This window comes from Hibiscus syriacus, unplaced genomic scaffold (assembly GCF_006381635.1).
Source record: "Hibiscus syriacus cultivar Baekdansim isolate YM2019G1 unplaced genomic scaffold, ASM638163v2 tig00111689_pilon, whole genome shotgun sequence".
NCBI lineage: Eukaryota > Viridiplantae > Streptophyta > Magnoliopsida > Malvales > Malvaceae > Hibiscus > Hibiscus syriacus.
The window spans coordinates 133,502-154,393 of record NW_024063154.1 but is presented as its reverse complement, the minus strand read 5'-3'; the positions used below and the strand labels follow the sequence as shown (position 1 = coordinate 154,393).

The 20,892-nt window shown below is 32.5% G+C and overlaps 1 protein-coding gene, 2 long non-coding RNA genes and 1 pseudogene across 3 annotated transcripts; all 4 read left to right on the top strand.

The window, feature by feature from the left end:
• The first annotated feature begins 1,450 nt into the window (after positions 1-1,450).
• On the top strand, positions 1,451-3,033 carry LOC120167488 (polyadenylate-binding protein-interacting protein 3-like). Its single transcript, XM_039176489.1, has 4 exons — positions 1,451-1,831; positions 2,485-2,603; positions 2,687-2,825; positions 2,892-3,033. The coding sequence occupies exons 1-3, from the start codon at positions 1,672-1,674 to the stop codon at positions 2,765-2,767; spliced, it is 360 nt and encodes a 119-aa protein (XP_039032420.1). The 5' UTR covers positions 1,451-1,671; the 3' UTR covers positions 2,768-2,825; positions 2,892-3,033.
• Positions 3,034-3,555: 522 nt separating this feature from the next.
• Positions 3,556-4,450, top strand: LOC120167489. Its single transcript, XR_005520051.1, has 3 exons — positions 3,556-3,587; positions 4,247-4,321; positions 4,390-4,450. It is a non-coding gene; the product is annotated as an uncharacterized LOC120167489 (long non-coding RNA).
• A 157-nt stretch (positions 4,451-4,607) lies between these two features.
• On the top strand, positions 4,608-6,014 carry LOC120167490. The gene is made up of 3 exons (XR_005520052.1): positions 4,608-4,793; positions 5,280-5,539; positions 5,924-6,014. It is a non-coding gene; the product is annotated as an uncharacterized LOC120167490 (long non-coding RNA).
• An 8,696-nt stretch (positions 6,015-14,710) lies between these two features.
• Positions 14,711-18,035, top strand: LOC120167569 (annotated as a pseudogene).
• Positions 18,036-20,892: the final 2,857 nt, after the last annotated feature.

Sequence of the window (20,892 nt, the reverse complement as noted above, 5' to 3'; positions counted from 1 at the left end):
TACAAAGGTAAAGTTTATGTGGTGAGACAGGTGGTCTAAGATAGCAGATTCTTTATACTTCATGATTCACCACAAGGTGGCCATTATGGGATACAGGCTACTTATTACAGGCTGAAGTTGTATTTTTATGGAAAGGAATGAAGGCACTGGTTAAACAGTATGTGCAGCAATGTGATGTTTGTCAGAGAATAAAAAATGAGCATGTTTTACAGCCTGGATTATTACAGCCTTTACTATTCCACAGCATGCTTGGGAGTTTATTACTATGGACTTTATTGACGGGCTGCCTACTTCTAATAGATTCAATTCTATTTTGGTGATAATTGATAAATTCACCAAATATGGGCTTTTTACCTCTGGTTCATCCTTTTACAGCTTCTGAGGTGCTAAAATCTACATGGACCAGGTTACAAACTTCATGGTCAGCCGCAGAATGGTGGTATAACAATAGTTTTCATACAATTGGGTACAACACCTTTCATGCCCTATATGGCTATACACCTCCAACAATGACTTGGTCAAGCGAGACAAGGGTGGCTGATGTACAGCAGTTTATGCAGGGAGGATATATCAATAGTATCCTTTTGGAACAACTCACTAAAGCACAGCATCGCATGAAATATTATGCAGATAGAAATCGTAGTGACAGGGAATTTAAGGAAGGGGATGAAGTTTACCTTAAGCTTCAGCCTTACAAGCAGACTTCCTTAGCTCTACGTAAAAATTTGAAACTATCTGTTCGATACTATGGTCCCTACAAGATACAGAAACGAATTGGTTCAGTCGCATACCAATTAGAATTACCAGTTCATTCTAAACTTCATCCAGTATTTCACATTAGCCTTTTGAAAAGAAAAATGGGGGATAAAAGTGTTGCTTCACGAGACCCACCTGAACTTACTACGAATGGACAACTTCGGGTTTATCCTGCAATTTTTGGATAAACGAGTCATTAAAAGAAACAATAGGCAGACTCAATTGTTGATTCAGTGGTCGAATTTAGGGATTGAGAATGCTACCTGGAGGATTTACGGTGCTACGATCCAATTTCCTGATTTTGATCCTTGGGGACAAGCATCCATTGCAGTGGGGTATTGTCACGAGCCAGGAGGCAAGACGGGAGAATGATGAGAAGAAACGAGGAAACAAATTACAGGCTGATGAGGAGAAAAGGGGAAAGACGGGAAAATTAAGGATTATGTTTGGGAAATTAAATGAGGAGTTTAAGGATGGGATTGAGATGTTACCTAATGAAGAGGGCCATGCGTGGACTGTTGAAGCAAGAGACCAAGGCTTATTGGACCAGGAGATGATGAGCCCAATACCTACCGCCAACAAAAGACAATAGAAACGGTTAATATAAGTTGTTAGAGAAATGTTACAGCTGGTAGTAAATAATTCCTATAAATTCAGTTGTAATGAGATAGATGATGAAATGATGATGATTCTGTTTTCCTTTCTCTATTCTCTCTATCTTCTTAAATCCTTTCTTATTTTGTGAGCGTTTCATCACAAATTCAAATCAACCCCACTGCTACTTCAGATCTCTCTCTTTCTGCATAAACAGCTATAGAAAAATACAAGCTTTCTATATATAAAAAAAGAAAACTCCAATCGAATCAACTCAAGGAAAACAGAGGTTCAAAATTGAAAAAGAGAAAAAAAGCAGAGATGGGACTCAAAAACATAGTAGAAGAAGAAGGGAATTGTTCCGTGAACGAAGCTTTGTTGTTTGTACCATGTTCCTCATGGTCTGCAAGTGGATGCACACTTGAAAGATGGCTCTGTTATTCTGGAATCTTCCATACTGCTTCTGTTGAGAAGGAGTATGGTGCGTTTTTCTGGGTTTCTTTTGGCATTACTTATTTTGTTAGAAACCAATTTTGGGTATTAATTGTATTTGGGTTTTTTGTTTTCTTCATATTTTATTGTGATTTCGTTTGTAAATTGGATGAGATCAGACTGGTTTCTGTTTTTTGTGCTGCTTTCTTCTGTTCTGTCTATTTGTTTAATAAAATTGAAAGAAAAAGGATTTTATTGTTTTTGTTGCTTTTATGCAATGTTTTTAATATTAACATAGGCATGGAGATATGCACTTTGGTTAAGGGGCATAATTGTTGCCGGGATCAAATTAAAGGAGACACTTATGTTTTTGTTGTTGTTTTTCTTGGTTTTTGCTTTTGTAGGGAACAATTATGTTTGATTGTGTCTTAAATTCAAGTCATTATTATTTTCTTTTAGTCTTACGATGAAGTTTAAAAAGGGAAAGTAGCACAAGCAAGGTTTAGACCAAATGAACACTATCTAATTTGTAGTATGTATGGCTCAGTTAAGGTGGCATATCACCTTGGAAATCAAAGCAGTACAAATGAGGCACTGGAGTCTTCTCTTTTTGGGGAGATAATTAATTTGTTGACGGTTTTTATCCCCTATTTGCTATGCTGAATGTCAAGGATGATTATTTAATTAGTTTCTGTTCATTAGGTATTGTTTTGAAGAAAGCAAAATTTACTAAAAAGGGTAGATGTGCCACCAATGTTGCGGATGGTAGTGTAGTAGAGACGTGTAATTCTTGCAGCTGTCTTGTTCAAGTTGTTGCTAAGGTATCACTCTTATGACCTTTCTTCAGTCTCTGATTTTATTTGGCTAATGCAAGGTTGAATGGTTGGTTTGTTTGACAGTGTAGGGAGTCCCGTTTCCTTTTGATGGTTTTGCTGGTAATGGAGAAGCTGCTTCAGAATTCTCCCTTCATCTGCCAATCCACTGAATGGGACCAAGAAACTCAATGAGTCTACCATGGATAAATAAAAAAGAAATATAAAAAGGTAGCATATTCCTTTTATTTATTATTTTTTGCTAGCATATATTCATTTTATTTCCTATCAAAACAGAAATTCAACCCATAACGAGAATGGATTGCTGATGGTTTTATACCACGAATACTGGAAAGGAAGATGAAGGTCGAAGTTGCTAGAGAATCCCATGGAAAATGAGGAGGAGGTTGAACATCAGAAAAGAGATGAGACAAACGCTGAACAGGTAAGTTTTTCTAGTTCAAAACTATCTTTTAATTGAACTTTCTTCTTGGGGAAAAATGTGAAGCTGATGTCAAACAGATATTAGCAAATACATTTTTATCTTTGGCTTATAAAATTTGAGTTGGGAAAGAGATGAGACATACATTGAATTGAATAGGTAGGTTTCTCCAGTTCAAAGCTATCTTTTAGTTGAGCCTTTCTTCTTGAGGGAAAAATGTGAATCAGATGTCAAATAGATATTAGCAAATATTTTTATCTTTGCTTATAAAAAATTGTTTAAGAAAACCTTCTTGATGGGTCTTAGTTACATCAGAGGCTTCACCATTCCTACAAAAATTTGCACTTCCCCTGTGACATCCAATCATGTTCCTTACTTCATATTGGTTTCTTCTTTCTTCTTCAAAAAAAAAATAAAAAAAAACAACCATAAGTAAAATAGCATACATTCTGTAGTGAATATTATCCTAGTGATGATGCATCTTTCTTCCATTTGTTGTTCTAAATTTTTCATTTTCCCCCTCGCAGAGAAGATGCTTCTGGTGCTAGGAGGTACGAAACTGAATTTTCTTTAACTTTCACACTTATTGCTCAAGTTCCACACTAAACTTCAGATCATATTTCTGGTTAAGAGATCTATGTTTAGATATGAACATGCACATGAAACATCTAGTTTAACCCAAGCCAAAGCCTCCAAAGTTTCTCTCCCCAGATGAACTTTTCTTGCTCTTGTAAGATTTTCAAAATGAACCGTTTCTATTGAACTTATGTTATGTTTTACTTCTTCTTTATGATGTTTTAAACTTGGAGGTCTGACATTAAGTTAGCATTTTACATGAGAGTAAGGAGAATTTTGAGGCAACTTGGTCATTCCTAATGTAAAAATAATTTATGAAGCACATGCTCGAGAGTAAAGATGATGCTTCTCTTTGTTCTCCTTAGTTATTTCCCTTTCCATTCATAGTCCCATCAAGAGTTCTTACATTACAACTAAATTGCTCATTCGTTGCTTAAAGAATAAAATGAAAGATATTTTTTGGAATGCTTACCTTGTGCTTCTGTCAGATATAGATAACTTGGAAGTCACCGTATCATGTTAGATTCCTTCCTGATGTGCCAAGAGTTATTTAATGTATCTCTTTGAATTTTTTTGTACAGTAATTTTTTATCTTTCTTATTCACAGATTTGTGTCAATTTATTTTTCTGACAGACAGGTTGGAGAGGATAGATCACAGCTTCACAGGATGAACTTGGCCAAAAGTTTGAGTTTCATGTTAAACGGAGTGTAAGTACTTCACATAAAACCTAGAATTAAAGATAATATTCAACTTACTAATGAGATTATTTCTACAGGAGAAGGAAGTTCAATACCCAGTTTCAAGCTGCGAGTCTTCTGCTATTGATACTCTTAAGCAGGTTTAAACCATCTGGATCTCCTTTATATGGAAAATAAATTGGCATGCATTGTATTAGCTGTGAAAGTTATATTAAATTGATAACCTTTTGACTTATCGGCAACCTAGATGACAATTAAGCTATTGTTTACTGGGACATTTCTTGATACTCCAGTGGATGGTGAACATGACAGTCAATGTTGTGAAAGGCCTTCTGCAATAGATACACCAAGATGCTGTTTGTTCTGGTGTTTCAACTCCTAATCCTGTAATGAATTGTTCCCTGGAATCATGCCAGCGGTCATTTGCTAATCCGACTATCATACTCCCTCCACAAAGTTCGGAATTAAATAAAACTTGAAGGTAAAACTATTATATAAAATTTGACTTGATATCTCTGTAACAAGGACTCAGTCAAATATGTATGGTTAAAATTTTCCAAGTTTTTTCATGTGTTCGGAGAATCCTTAGAAGTCATATCCTTGTATCCACGTTTCTAGCACAAATTTCGGACACAGTTACTTCAAGAAAAATGAACAGTCCTTGCAACATAGCTTTACTGTCTACCAGAGAGAATAATGGTGGATTCCATTCTCTTGATTTAAGATAGTTTTGAAATTCTATGATATGAGATGATCGTAATGAGGTTGTCAATGCCTCAATATCACGTGAACCTCAGGATGCGAGCCTCGTGGTTTAATGTTTCATTGAGCTGTCAACTGCTTACTCTTTGATCAGTTAGTTATCTTACACTAGTGATACTGTTTCCTAAGTGGCTATCTTAATACAATCTTCTTCAACTATATTGATGGTTTCCTGCTTTATTTATTTATTTGTTTGTTTTGTCAGGAATTTAAGCTCAATCCCGGAGCAAAAATTTTCTCTCCATCTTTTGTTACTGCTGCCATATCAGCAGCTCCTCCCGTAGTACCAACAGTCGCAATGTGTCGTACATACCTGGCAACTTACCTATGGTAGCTGTTTCTGTTTCTCATCCAGAGGTTGGAATGGGCACTTTTGCGCCTCGTTCCTCTACACCTTCTAAGTTTATCTCTTATGGTAACATATCAGCTGCAACTGGTGTCAGTGGTTCACAGTTTTCTCAACCTGTATGTTTTTTATAAGCTTTTTTGGTTCAAATGATCTTAATCTTAGATTTTTTTATTGTATGTTTTCATTTTGTCATTCAAAGTTCTTCCTTGAAGGACTAGAAAATTTACTTGGCTGCATTTGGAAAATGTCAAGCTATATATACACCAGCGTTCTATTTCAAACCCTATGCTATTCATCATATTGATTTGTTTAGCTTTTAATTGATTGCTTCTCTCAATTTCTTGTGCAACAAAGATTTTGGTCTCACTTGACTGTCGCCTGTTTGAGTCTTCTTATGATGATCATGTCAACCGTCCATGGAGAGTTGTTAGTATGTGCATTGGTGAAGTATTTCTAATCCTGATTTTATTACTAACATCGTTTTCATTTTTTGGCTTTAGATTGTTGGGCATATGGGGAATAGAACCCAGCCACTTAGATTCGCTAGTCATATCATCCTGTTCAGGCTGCGCCGGCATATTTGAATCCAAACTCACACAAGTAAGCAAAAGAAGGAACTTGCTTCGGTCCCTTTATTTGCCTGTGTAGATGGAGCAGGAATTTAGATAGTCGTATTAAACGTTGATAAACTAGTCATTTGTGATTTACTAATCTCTCTTTATCTGCTGATTGTGTTTTTATAGGTTATGTTTGGACATCTGGGACAGCTGATTTGCTTACCTGCTTCTCATGTAAGATGATCAACCCGCAGACAAAAGAAATGTCATTGTTACATCATTTAAGCATTCTAACATGATAGTTTCCGAGAGTTAAATGAAATGTAGACTATTTTCTAGAGTTTCTCTTATATTTAGGCTGTTGAAGAACGGTACCGTTTTGTTTCTCGTCATTGCTCAATTGCCATTTCTTTTGTAAACACCAAGTTTACCATTGTTTGCAGTAAAAAGTAGAATGTAGCCATTTTTAAATAGAGTGGCATTGGCATTCGATTCTAAAGTCCTTGTGATTTGCAGGAAGTGCGGCGGCCAAACATTGCAGCTTTGTTCGGCGGTGGACAAGCACCATTGGCGATGCCAAGCCTATTCCATATTTGCATGCTGCTTTCCGGTTAGTCGTCCCTACAATACCGGGTTCTAATGGACATTTACCACCAAGCTTCCATGAAATTTTGTCGCTTTATTAGTTTCACCCTTTTTTGTTTTGTTTGAAGGTAAATAAAATGGCCTATAAAATTTCATCTTTTTTAAAGGGGGGAAAAACTCGAAAGGGTTATCCATTTGCTTTTGGTCAATTTTGTGAACAATTGGCATGAGTCCATAAAAGCGTACTGTACTGAAAACCACAAAAATGAGAATGAAGAGAAAAATGGAAAGAAGGAAAAAGATTTCATTTTTTTTTATAAAATGGGATGAACTTTACTTTTTCTAATCAAAGGATTAAATTTTCACGTAATTAACTTCAGTCAAACGTGTAAATTTGTCCTATTGAAGGTATTAGGCTTAACCTAAGGACAATTAATATTAGTAGCGATTTATTACAAAAAAAAAATATTAGTAGCGGATTCAGAAATATTTTTGAAGATGTGCATGCATATTAACATCATAATTTTATAATAAAAAAATTAAATTTCAAGATGGATGGAATAAATAAATAGATAAGCAATAAAAAAAATTTGAAATCCATTCTGCTTATCCCGAATTATACTTTCATCCGCCGGTTAACAAGACTCGTAGTACATGCCACCCAACCTAGGAATCTAAATGAGCATATTAGTCACAATACTGAATTGACCCTACATCAATAAGACTACATTGACCTTATTTTTAGAGATTTAAGTTTGAGGGATTTTCTTTGAATTAACAGTGTATATTTGTCCTCAAATAAAAATAATATTTTCAATTTATTATCCAATCATATACATTTCTTTTTGAAAATAAATTGTAGTCGTAGTCAAGTTGAGGCCATCAATATCAACTGAAAATAAAGATTGGGTCCTTCAATAACCAAATAAATTTAGAAGAAAAAAACAATGGATTTTGATTTGTTCAACATTTATTATCAATGTTATATAGCTTCCTTTTTGCGATGTCTTTGGTGGTTGAATGAGGAAATGGACAAATTTCATGATAAGGAATTTCGATAATAGTCATATTATTGAAATGTATTTGATATAACGAGAATTTTAGTTTCATGATTAGCAAATAGCCAAATGTTTGGGCATTATATTTCTTTTTAGTTTTTGGTGTTAGCTTGTATAATTGATTTCATATTTATAAAGAGGTTCTTTCGTTGGGTTCGGACGAATCGGAACGAGAATATAATAGAAAGTCTAAAATGAAAAATCACCGACCCTCTCTAATTTGACATAAATTACTAAATTATTATATACAAGGTTTTAGGGATTCCTTTTTACTTTTCAGTCATTTCTTTCCTCGAGTAAGCGACAACAAATTCCCCATGATTTCTATTTGGTTTTTCATTTCTTTTCTAAGATTAAAATTCTCTAAAGATTAGGACAAGAACTGAATATATTGATGCTTCTCCTCAAGCAGACAATGAATGAACAACCGACTAATCCAACTTTATTCAAAGTGATAGCAATATCGAACCTTCTCTTAAAGTTACAAACGTAGAATAACATACTAGCAAACTCAAATTAATCCCAGAACACGAATGCCGTCGAACTCAGATGATGAACAGTTCAACTAATCAACTAATTTAGTCAAGAGCTTACTTCGATTCAAGTATCAAGAATCTTGTGAATTGACATCAGCTGGTGAGATGTTTACAACAAAAGAGTATGTTGTTCTTGCAGCAACAGGTGCGTATGCTGCTGCTGGGGCCACTGATCCCGGTGGAAATACAAATAAAGGACAAGATTTATAAGCAGCGGAAGAAGACCATATCAGGAGCAAAACTCCCATCACATCTGGAATGAAACTTCAATCTGATATGGATCTACAAAAGAAGAACATCGATGGCCACCATCTGGATTTTCAGCAACCAAGACAATGACCACGGTGCTTCCAATGAGTAAGAAACGACAAGATGTAGTGTGTACAACAACACTACGTGAACAATAGCAAGAGTAGAATGCCTACGGTTGAGACTCAATCACCGATAAGGACACGTGTTACGATTGTTGGTGACGCACTGATAAAGGACAACAAACAATTGTGAGATATAACCAACGTCAGAAAACTGAAAAATGAAACGGGCGGGCAGAAGTAACAAATTGAACCGAAATGAATAAAAATAATTTCAGGATCTTCGACGAATGATATCGTGTGAGATAACGATCATGGTGATGGAAGATGTACCTATGAGAGAATGTAGTGTTAAGGGGTTAGGGTTCAGTAATCGACTAAAATGAGAAGGGAAAGTTGAATAGGTATTTTATTAGAAATGAATTTAAACTAAAAATATAATTAGAAAAACATTTAGTTATTTATTTTATTATACGAATGAGTTTTTATACCCAAAGATCAAAACTCAATAAACCCATTCAAAATTTAAAAAGTTGGAAAGTATTTATATATTTTTTTAAAAAAATTTAAATTCATAAAATTTATATAATTTTTTTATAAAATTGAAAATATAAAAAGGTTTAATGAAAGGGAAAAATTTTATTTTAACCCCTGAATTTCATATAAAATTTTAATTATAGATTTTTTTGTAAATCTAAAATAGTTTAAGGATAAATTTGTAATTTAACCTTCGTAGAATTTTTACTATTCAATGACAGAATAAGGATATTTTTAAAAGAATTTTTTTAAGGGCATTTTAGTCTAAAACGTCTATAATCCAATAATACCTAAGGAAATGAAGGTAATAACATTCCAGGTAATATACCCCAAAAAATCTACTATTGGTAATGTAAGATTACCGGGAATGACATTCTCGGCCAACCAAACGGGGGAATATGGATTCCATTCCCATAGAAATCTCACATTCTCCGAACCAAACACACCATTGGAATATGAAATAATTACGCAATAGAAAAATATTACATGATAAAATCCACCCTAAAAAAGGGTCAACAGTAATAGCTTCAAATTTTCAGTGACATGGTGGGATGCATCACTGTGACTGTCTAACAACCAATGATCTATTCCACTGAAAATTATCTTACCAAACAATCACACAAACATGATCATTACATCTCAATTTTAAAAATAAATAATATGAATTAAACATACTCAATAGTTAAAGAATCATTATTATTTTTTTGAGGTTTTGGATTCGACCATTATGTATGCATAGATATAAACATTCAAATAATTAAGAATTTTTTAATAAATACTATCTTATATTCACCTATATTTTTTTCTTTCTTTTCTAAGCTCGTGAAGGACCCCTATATTGGGCTTCTTGTGGGCCTTTTTTTTCTCTTTGACCATGTAACACTGTGATAAGCCTTAAATTCTTGTCCTTGATTGCTTCCATATTATTTGTCGCGTCTTCATTGCCCAAATTCCCATTCCCATTCCCATCCAATGGGCATGATAGGGTATCCACACCGTGAGGTCCACATTCTACGTAACGACGGATCTAAAAATTTAATAACGAGATTCAAAATTTTAATATTTTGTTCTAAAAAATTTTAAGTGTGCAAATTTCTTATTTTTTCATTTTCGTTAATAAAACAAACCAAATTTAATATTTTTCTCAAAATAATAAATGAGTAATTGCTCCCGTAAAGAGCCATATGCATCCATCCCTACACCTATCATCTTTTATTTTTATTTTTACATAACATATATACACATTTATTTATAGCATAACATTAAACATATGATGATATTAGTATGAGTCAAACAACATCGATGATTAAAGAGATAATTTTTATTTTTATTAGTCTCGAGTACAAGCACGTCGTCGGTAAAAGTGTCTAAGCGTTCATTTTCAAATGATTAAGAGTTTTTCGAAAACATATAATTATAAAATTTAATCACAATTATACATTTTTTATTTTACAAATATAATTACAATTAAATAAAAAAAAGTAACTAAAAATAATTTGATGAACTAAAAAATCATAAAACTATAGTTTTATGGCCCCTACTTATTTAAAAATATATAATTTTAAAATTTTATTGTTAAATTTTATATATTTTTAAATTGATTTTTTTATATAACTACTTAAAAAATATAAAAAAAAATTGTCAAAAATAAATTTTAGTTACAAATGAGAGGCAAAATGAAATATTTTTTATTTAGTTAACGATGCAATGTCTATTTTGTAGTAAAATCAAAAGTTCAACACTCAAAATATAATTTTTAAAAGTTTAATGTCCAAAATTTAGTAATATTTAACATTATTTAGTCATCATTTACAATTTTTACTCTATAAAGTCAGTGATATATGAGTGTATAATACTCGTTACAGAATTTTCATTTATTTATTATTAGTTTTATCATTTGGAATAAGAAATATTGTATTCTAAATCAAATGAATCCTCGAATGAGAGATGAAAATTGTGATGGTGGCGGAAAGCCTATAATAATTCATTGTATCGGTGATGGGAATAGTTTAATTATTTGCAAACATGCATGCCATACACATCAAAACTGCAACTATTCATGGACCCCACTCATTCTTCTCCATTTTTTTTTAATTTTATTTTAATGAAAACAATATTTCCGCAAAACTGTTGGATTGCTATATTTTAACTTTTTGGATTTATGGGTAAACAAAACGGGATTTGATTTAAAAATATTAAATATTATTTATTTAATTCGTAATTTAAAGAACTCGACCGATTAAAAAATTTAAATTCATTCAAATTATAAATAAAACTCGAATAATTTAAAATTTTAATAATTAGTGAATTGATTTTAAAGTTTGAATCAATTCCCTCAATTCTGCAATATATATATATATATATATATATATATATATATATATATCCAACGTGTGTGTGTGAATCTACTTATACTTAGTGTAAAACTTTATAGGATCATTAGATGAGGGGAAATCAAAGACTGAGATTAACTCCTTATTTTTTTCAGTGAATATCTTCACATTTCTTATTGTTAATCTCAGCCTTTGATTTCCCTTCATCCAACGATCCTAAAAGATGTAAAACTAAAAAAATTAAACTATGTAATTGAATTCTGCCCATGTATATATGTATGAATGATATAGTGTGTATATGGTTATAGAAACTTTTTAAATTATAATCAAGGGTAAACTGCACCGGTGGTCACTCAAATATTGTCTTATTTTATTTGACCACTGATGTTTTGATTTCATCAATCAGACCACCCAACTATTTAAATGCTTCAATTAAGCAACCTCTCGTTAAAATTTAACGGAGAATGTGATGTGACAGTTAAAAATTTTGGTAAAATTATGCATTTGGTCTATATTACTTGTATATTATATAAACTGAGTCCCAATTTTAATAAATTCAAATAAATTTAACCATCGAATAAAATGGTGTCATATGTCACTCTCTGATTGGTGAAAAATAAATATATTTTAATTTATTAAAATTAGGACCAAATTGGAAAAATATATTAATAACATGAATCAAATGTGTAATTATACAAAAAAATTTAACTATCACGTCACTTTATTCATTAAATTTTAAATACAATGACTTGATTGGAGCATTTAAATAGTTAGGTGGTTTGAATGACGAAATTGAAACATCGGTGGTTAAAATGAAAAGAGACGATAGTTGATTGGTCACCTGTGTATTTTACCCTAGAATCAAATAATATTGTAAAATTATAAATATTTACAATTAAATTATATAAAAACTTGAACAAGTTTAATCGATTCAAATTTTATAAACTTAACTTTAAAAAATCAAATAAAATTTGAGTTATAAAATATGACTCATCAACTCAAATAATTCAATTTTTTATTCAATTCGATTCAACTCAATCAAATATTCATCCCCTCTTTGAGTTTAGATCATCTACAAAATCCCATGCAAACCCCACTTACTGAGCACCCATCCCGTGTTGTCTGTCTTTCTGTCTCTTTGGTTGTACCAAACGACTATAAGACTAAATTTTTACACACAAACAATTTGGAAAAGATTTTGGTTAATTTACTTTCTTTTTTGGGTCTTAACTCTTAATTGCTTATTAAGACAACCACTCGCGTTAAAATAAGCTTAAAACTATGCGTGTTAGAAGCGATTATGTGTTGGATTAAGATCAATTTTTATTTAAATTACGTCTCATTTAAAATATGTTAAAAAAATTCTCTAATATTAGATTAACTAGTCACTTTTATCTTTATTTTTTTTAATTATTTTAACTTCCAATATTTTATTCGGTGGAAGGCATCTCCGTGAATATAAACATATAGTCAACAAACGATTAATACTATAAAATAGATGTATTTTTACCCAAAAATAAAACGTTGAGACCAAAATGCTTACAAAAAGAATAGGAGCTAAAATAACTATCTATTTAAGAATTAATTTCTTTTTGTCCTAAAATAAAACATTAAGACCCAATTGCTTTAAAAAAAATAGTGACCAAATTGATTATTTAGTAAATTATTGAAATTTTTTTGACATTATACCCTATCATTTAAATTTTATTGAATCGAATTTAGATTTTCAAAGTTGTTAAATAATAAATCAATTAAGATTACATCTAAGTAAAAAAATTAATTTTATTTTGGGTCAAACATTCCATGCGAGTATAACTTGCAAAGCATACAAAATTACAAAAACAAAGGTTGTTTTATAATCTGATTTTGCACTTTCAAGCTATTGCCGTCTCGGATGCCTAACAATAAAGCAAATGTTAATCATATGCTTTGCAAGATGAGAAATAAATTGTAAGTATAAAATGTCAAACTCATCATGAATTTGGATAATTGAGTTTTAAGAGTTTATATTTATTTTATTTTTATTGAATTCTATTATGTAAGATGTATCAGAAATATTATTTTATCCCATTGAAAGAACTAAAATAATTAAGAAAAAAGTTTACACGTCAAGTGACTTAAATAATTAAAAAAAATTATTCTCTTAAAAGATTTCGAGTTAAACAATTATATCTACGAATATATATATTATCAATTTTCTATAATTTACGGACCATTTTTATATTTTACGCATGGAAAAAATTAATTTAAAAAACGCAAAAATCAAGAAACTTAAAATTGTATAAAACCAATATTTCTTTCGTAATCAACACAATTCCTTTTCGATTAAAATACCCCACAAATTAAATATTTTACAATATTTTACCCTAATTATAAAAATCCTCTGTCTGAGTCAGTTGATTCTACTCAAAAATTGAATGTAAGTTCGAATCGAACTCGAAATAAAAAAAAGTTCAACTCGAGCTTAATAAAACTTGAAATCATAACATTCCTGGACTTTACTTCAAGATCAAACTCAACATGAATATTAAGTACATGAAAATCTTATTTTGTATTTTTAAAAAATAGCATATAAATGTTAATATTATTAATAATTTAATTTATAAAAATAAAAAATTTAATATAATTTTTTGAATTGCTGCAAGTTTTTTGAGTCGATTATCAAGTAACTCTTTTTAACTCGTTAAGAAATCAAGTTGAATTCGAGCTCGAGTCGAATCTATTCAATTCGAATTTGATCTTAAGTCAAATATATTCAATTTGAATTGACCGAATTTTAACCGAATCGAACTTGATAACTCGCGATATTTCTCGTCTCATTACAATTTTACCTCAATCAACCAAAACGGAGTCGTTTACTTTTCCTATTTTAAAAATAAATAAAAATTTACAACGTCTCTATGCATTCCACCGGCCACCACTAATCAAGTAATGAACCCGCGTCCTTGTCGACCTCTAAACGGCGTCGTATGTCCAATCCCGAATTTATAGTAACATGACCGTATAACAGTACGGTAAATATATTAACGTTTTCATACACATAGAGTTTCGTCTTTATCTCCATCAAAGAAAGAAATAATACAATCCTACACTGATTCTAAATCCTCGCACAGCACACACAGCTAACCTTTTCTCTCTCCTTTCTTTTCATTTCACTCAGTTTCACTTTCACACACTTCACAAATGAAAAAGAGAAAAGAAGGATAATTTCTTAACTTGTTGAAGTGACTTTAAGAACTATTTTCCTTCTTCTTACTTGTTTTGGGTTTTTCTGTTTTTTATTTTTAGAGGAAACTTGGTTTTTCTTGTTTTGTTTTGGAATGTTCATGGAATTGGTTTAAGTTGAGAAGGAACTAATGAAGGAGACTGAGCAAGCGAGTTTACGGCTACATTCCCGACCAACGACGTGGATCTCAAGCTGACGGCGAAGCGGAAGACGCGGAACACAAGGCGGAAGCGGGTTGGTGCACCGCTGGTGGGGCGGCGGAGCAGGCCGGATACCCCTTCGTTGAGATGGAAATCAGATGAAAAAGAGAAAGGCCGTGGAGTTGAGGTGGAGCTCGAGGAGGACGGTGGCCGGAGAGCTGTTACTCGGGGACGACGGAAGAAAGTTGAGTCAACGGTTTCGGCGAGGAAGCTTGCAGCTGGATTATGGCGATTGCATTTGCCGGAGACGGCGACTCCTGTCGGAGAGAGGATGGATCGGTTGGGATTTAAGGTGAGATTTACTTTAACCATTTTCCTTTGCTATTCATTGCTGTGTTAGTTTTTGATTTTTAAAATGCTATATTTTACCCGCAAAAGCAATGAATCTTTAAACTTATTGCTAAAGTAATTGATTGATCTTATTTTGTACCATAAAAAGCCTGCTTTCTGATGCATTTATCACGCTTGAAGCTTTGCCATCATTGCATTGAATGATATTATTTTATTTTGTCTAATCATGAGAAACTTTTAATGAGCATGGCTTACTGGAGTTCTATCCATGAAGGGTTCTGTTCGTTCCTGTTTACGATTTGCTTGATTCTCGATGAATACATTCAACGACTCGTTTTAATTGCTTTGAAAATAACCTTGCTTATCCTGTTTCTTGTGTAGTTTTTCTTGCTTGCATCTCGAATGGTTACGAAATTTGAGTTTCGATTTTGGGATGTTTGAGCTCATTCCGTTGTGATTTCATGCAGCCTAGTGATGGTTTTATGGATGTGCCTTTTCTTTATCATCACAAGGACAAGATTTACGGTTTGGATGCAAAGGATCCGTTTCAGAGCCCTTGCTCTGACTCTGGCATGAAGAATGGCCTCCTTGGTAAGGTATGCTGCTTCACCGAGCCCTTGACTGAATTTCGAACTTCTAATGACGTGATCAATATCGAAAACCAAATGTTATGAAAACCAAAGGATTGGTCAGATACCAGCAGAATGAGTTTAGTGTTTGTATGAAAATTTATTTGTGCAGGACAGATATGGTATTAGTCTATTAAAACCTTAATATTCTCATTGCCTGTTGGGGGTTTTTGAAAAATCTGTACAAACGACAATGGGAAAGAATAGAAATGCAGATTACTTGTACTTATTAATACACTAAACCACATTGATTTAGTTTTATCAGCTAATGAACTAGTCAAATCACTTAAAACCGGGATATTTGTAAGAAAACCGGAGAGGCGGTGTGACTTAGATTCGTGTATTTATTCTCAAGCATGGTTTTAGCAGGCTATAGAACACTAAAAAACTGGGGAGGGGTATCACTTTCTTTACTCTTTCTGATCTTAAGGTGCCTTTTCTCCTTTTTAAGATTGAGCATTCGATTCCGTTTTCAAAACTCGGCAATGGAGGGAGCTACAAAGTGGGATCCTGTTGGTTTAAAAGCAACAGATGATGCACGGAAATTCTATGGCCATGTGAAGTGTATTGACCAGCAAGTAAGTGCAGTATCATTGTTTCTGCCCTTGAAGTTGAGCTCGAGCAGGCTCAAGCTCGCATTGAGAAAAACTTGAGACTGAGCGCCGGTCCTCAAAGAAAAAACTCGAGCAGTTCTTGAGGAAAGTTAGTGAGAAAAGGGCGGTGTGGCGGAGCATAGAGCATGAAAAATACGTGCATTTTTTGATGATGTAAAAGCCGAATTGAACCGAGAAAAGAAAAACCGTAAGAGGCTTGAAATTGTCAATTCAAAATTGGTGAATGAGTTGGCTGCTACCAAGTTATCTGCAAAGCAATATATGCAGGACTTTGAAAAGGAAAGAAAGGCCAGAGAACTGATTGAAGAAGTATGTGATGAGCTTGCTAAGGAAATCGGAGAAGACAAGGCTGAAGTTGAAGCATTAAGGCGAGATTCCATGAAGCATCAAGAGGAAGTTGACGAGGAAAGAAGATGTTGCAGATGGCTGAGGTTCTGGCGTGAAGAACGTGTTCAAATGAAGCTCATCGATGCAAAGGTAGCACTTGAAGAGAGATATTCGCAGATGAACAAGCTTGTTGCAGATTTGGAGACTTTTCTAAGGTCAAGGACTGGAACTCTTGATGTGAAAGATATGAGAGAAGCGGATGTGCTTAGACAGGCTGCTGCGTCAGTTAATGTTAAAGAAATCAAAGAATTTACGTATGAGCCCTCAAACCCGGACGACATTTTCGCAGTTTTTAAAGACATGGCTTTAGCTGAAGGTAATGAAAGGGAAATTGAACCATCTGTTGCACATAGTCCTGCCAGCCATGCCTCGAAAGTTCATATGGTGAGTCCCGAAATGAACATTATGAAAAAAGGTGTCATTCCGAGACATTCAAATGCGAATGTTGATCAGAATGATGAGATAGAAGAGGACGAGAGTGGGTGGGAAGCTGTCAGCCATCTTGAGGATCAGGGCTCAAGTTATTCACCAGAAGGGAGTGCAGTGTCAGTAAACAAGAATTGTCGGGCCAGTAATTTCTCGGGTAGTGGAATCGAATGGAAAGAAAATGCACGTGGAGATTTCCCAGTCGAAACTAGCGAAGTTTGTTCGTCACCGGCTAGACAGTTCAAGAAGGTATCATCCGTAGCAAGGCTTTGGAGATCATGCCCAAACAATGGAGAAAATTACAAGATAATTTCCGTAGAAGGAACAAATAGCCGTCTTTCAAATGGACGGAAGTCTAACGGTGGGATCATATCCCAGATAGAGGGTCGGACATGGGGGAACAGTGGAGTTCACCAGACACTGGTCATCCAAACATAACAAGAGGGATGAAAGGGTGCATCGAATGGCCTCTTGGTCCACCAAGAGTAGTTTGAAGGCGAAACTTCTGCAGGCAAGAATGGAAACACAGAAGGTCCAATTACGGACATCCTTAAACAGAAGACATAGAAGTAAACCGTGATCTCAACTGCAAAAGCAATATCAGGCAACTGCTGCTAGCTTATAGTTAAAGTAGTAGCATATGAATACGATCGCCTGATCTATCCGGATTTACTGATTCTCGGATCCAGTTCTCATGCACTGCCAAGTTTGGTTTTATCCTTCCTGGTGATATCTTGGGACAACGCTCTTGATGAAAACATCGGACCATCACCTTTCCTCTGGTTGTAATTCTGCATGGGGGCTTTAGTCATTCTCTTTGTAATCGTGAAACCAATGTATGCCATTATACTGTACCCCTAGCATTGAAGGATACCAAGGAAAACAACTTCACAGTATTATGGTTATAAGAGAGGTTTGTTTGATTTTCTTGGACCACAAGGATACTCCGTCTAGCTGGGTAACCATAGGTTGCAATAAGTGATTTGAGCCATTTGGCCCTATTTGGAGCATGGGTTTTCTGAACATCTATATCTGTTTTAAAAATGCTCAGGGCTAAATGAAATATTTCTACTTCTCTAAAATTCTCAATCTAATCCTTTTGCAAAAAGAATGTATGTAAATCCTCAAATTTGAGGATTGTATGTTATTGTGCTCATGTGTTTGTTTGTTAAGTTTAATGATATGATAATCTGAATAATGATCCAGTAGAAGATAGTTTGAAACTAAAAATGGGTAAATTAAGTTTTAGGGATTTGGTTTGTAAACAGGGGAATGACAGATTTTGTCCAAACGGGCTCTCCAGCATGGCATATCGGTTGACAGTCAACAGTTTAACGTGTTATATCATATTTTCGTCACCTAAAATAACGGTGGTTAATGGTGAGTCACCGATTTGCTATAAATCGATAATATTAGTAATCAATTTGTTACATTTGAAACTTTAGCGGAAAAAATAAAAATTTATTCAAATATTAATAATCATTGTGTAGTTTACTCAAAATAGAAATACAATAACAAATTTGTACCGAATGTTATTCAAATAAAAACTAAACTAAAATTATAAAAAGTATTATTTAAATTACTGGAAAAGGCAAAGAAACTAATTAAAAAGGGGAAAACTGGTTAGATAATGTGATGAAAAACTCTTTTAGGTATTTAATTTTTTCTTATATAGTGTGAATGTTATAGTATATGTCGAAAAACGTTTAAACTACTCGATGATTTTTCACAAGATTATAGTATTATTAGCTTGTGGGTAGGCAAGTAGCTTGTGGGAAGTCATTATCTCATCAAGGCGTCTTTCTAAAGTCGTTGTATAGTGATAGATCTAGAAATTTAAGAATTAGGATCTACAGTTTTAATATTTTTTTCTTTGAAATAATGGGTATGTAATTTATTTTCTTAACACAGTAAACTAATTTTCATTTTTTTAAATAATGAGTATTTGACTCCTTAGTCTTAGGGAGCTTAGTGCATTTATCCCTGATTATGTCGTCTGAGCTTCTTCTAGCGTGCATCGTAACATTAGATAAGAAAATAATTTTGAAAACACTTATATGAGAGAATTTTTAAAAAAATAATATTTGAGCAATTTTGCCAATTAAAAAGGCAAATTGTGAAGTAGAGAAACTTGCTTGCAAGTTATGTTTGCTTCTATAGACCAATATCAGTCAGTTTGTTGGATATTTGTTACTCCATAATTAGGATTTTTCTTAAAATAAGAAGCTCCCATTGTTGTTCTTCTAAGAAATTGTTTTTCGAATTTGAAAATAAATATTTTTTTATCAATTAAGTAAAGGGTAAATCAGCTAAGCACTATATCTATTAAATAAATTTCTTAAACTGCACATCCATGGGACCAATTTATGTAATGATTTCTCCATTTTGCGATCCACTTGATGTATGTTCCTATCACGAGGCTCAAGAATACGCAAATCTCCTATGATCTTGAATCTCCACCCTTCGATCTTTAATTTGTTCATGCCATGTTTTTCATGTGATAAACAAAAAAAATTTGTAAACTATATCATTGATCATCTAATTATTATTATTTTTAAATTGATCATTATTTTAAAATTTTATCAATCAGATCATTCAATTATTTAAATGCATTAATCAAACCACTAACCTATTTAATGAAATAGGTGACGCGACAATTAATTAAAATAGCATAATTATATATTTAGTATTTAATATTTACACATTCTATCAATTTTATCTTAATTTTAATTTAATTCAACAAATTTAATTTTCTAATTATATAATGATACGTGTCCTCATTTTTTTTGTAATTATATTTTTTTGGCATCAAATGATGATAAATGTCACACAAAATGAGGAGGGGATTGAACCAACATCCTAGGGGCTGAAGAAAAGCCAAGCACGCTAGTGCCACTAAGCCAAACCCTTCATTTGTGATTTGACATACACAATCATGTATAACCTATATTGACTTTACCATCAGAAATAAAAAGAAAGAAAACTAGTTGTTTAAGGACTTAAACCTAAATAAACTATATGATTAGGTGATACCAATACCACTGAAGCAAAATTTATTCGTTGGTTAATATGATAAATTTTACATATACTTTAAATTTAAGTTATACAATATTAAAAATAAAAACAATTATTTTTTATTTTTAAAATTAAATTTAATGTTTCTTCTTTATATGAAATACATATCAAATAGGTTTGATTGTCAAATTTGTTGAATGCAAAATAGAATGTAAACAATTATCTTCAAGTTTTAGTCATTATAAATTAACCTATTCATCGTTACTTATTAAAAATATTTTTGAAATTATGAACAATACTAAACGATAGTATTTAAAGGGGAAAATACATTTTATACCCATTTCTTTAACTCAAAAGCAAAAGTTAAAAATTTTAACTTTTGTATTTAAAAATTATGTTTTAGAGTCAAAATTATATTTTAGCATTCATTTGTTATCATCTGATGTGTTTATTCTATAATTTATAAAATTATAACTGTGGATAAAAAGTGCACTCGAAAAATATTTTAAGTCAAATGTAAAAGTTAAAATCATCTAATTATAATCATGGAAAAGAAGAAATATTAAATTTATTCTTAAAATATAAAATCTTAAACTTATATTTTTAATCTTATATTAATTTGATTCAAGTATATAAAAAAAATCACACAATAATCGATGAAAATTGTGCTTCAGTGGTGTAGGTACATCCTAATCACATAATTTACTTAGGTTCAAGTCCCTATATAACTAGTTTCTTTCTTTATGTTTATGGTTGTAACGTTA

Coding starts and splice junctions, on each gene's coding strand:
- LOC120167488 (XM_039176489.1), top strand. CDS start 1,672: ATGGGACTCAAAAACATAGTAGAAGAAGAAGGGAATTGTTCCGTGAAC. Junction 1,832..2,484: donor TTCTGTTGAGAAGGAGTATG/GTGCGTTTTTCT, acceptor TCTGTTCATTAG/GTATTGTTTTGAAGAAAGCA. Junction 2,604..2,686: donor TTGTTCAAGTTGTTGCTAAG/GTATCACTCTTA, acceptor TTGACAGTGTAG/GGAGTCCCGTTTCCTTTTGA.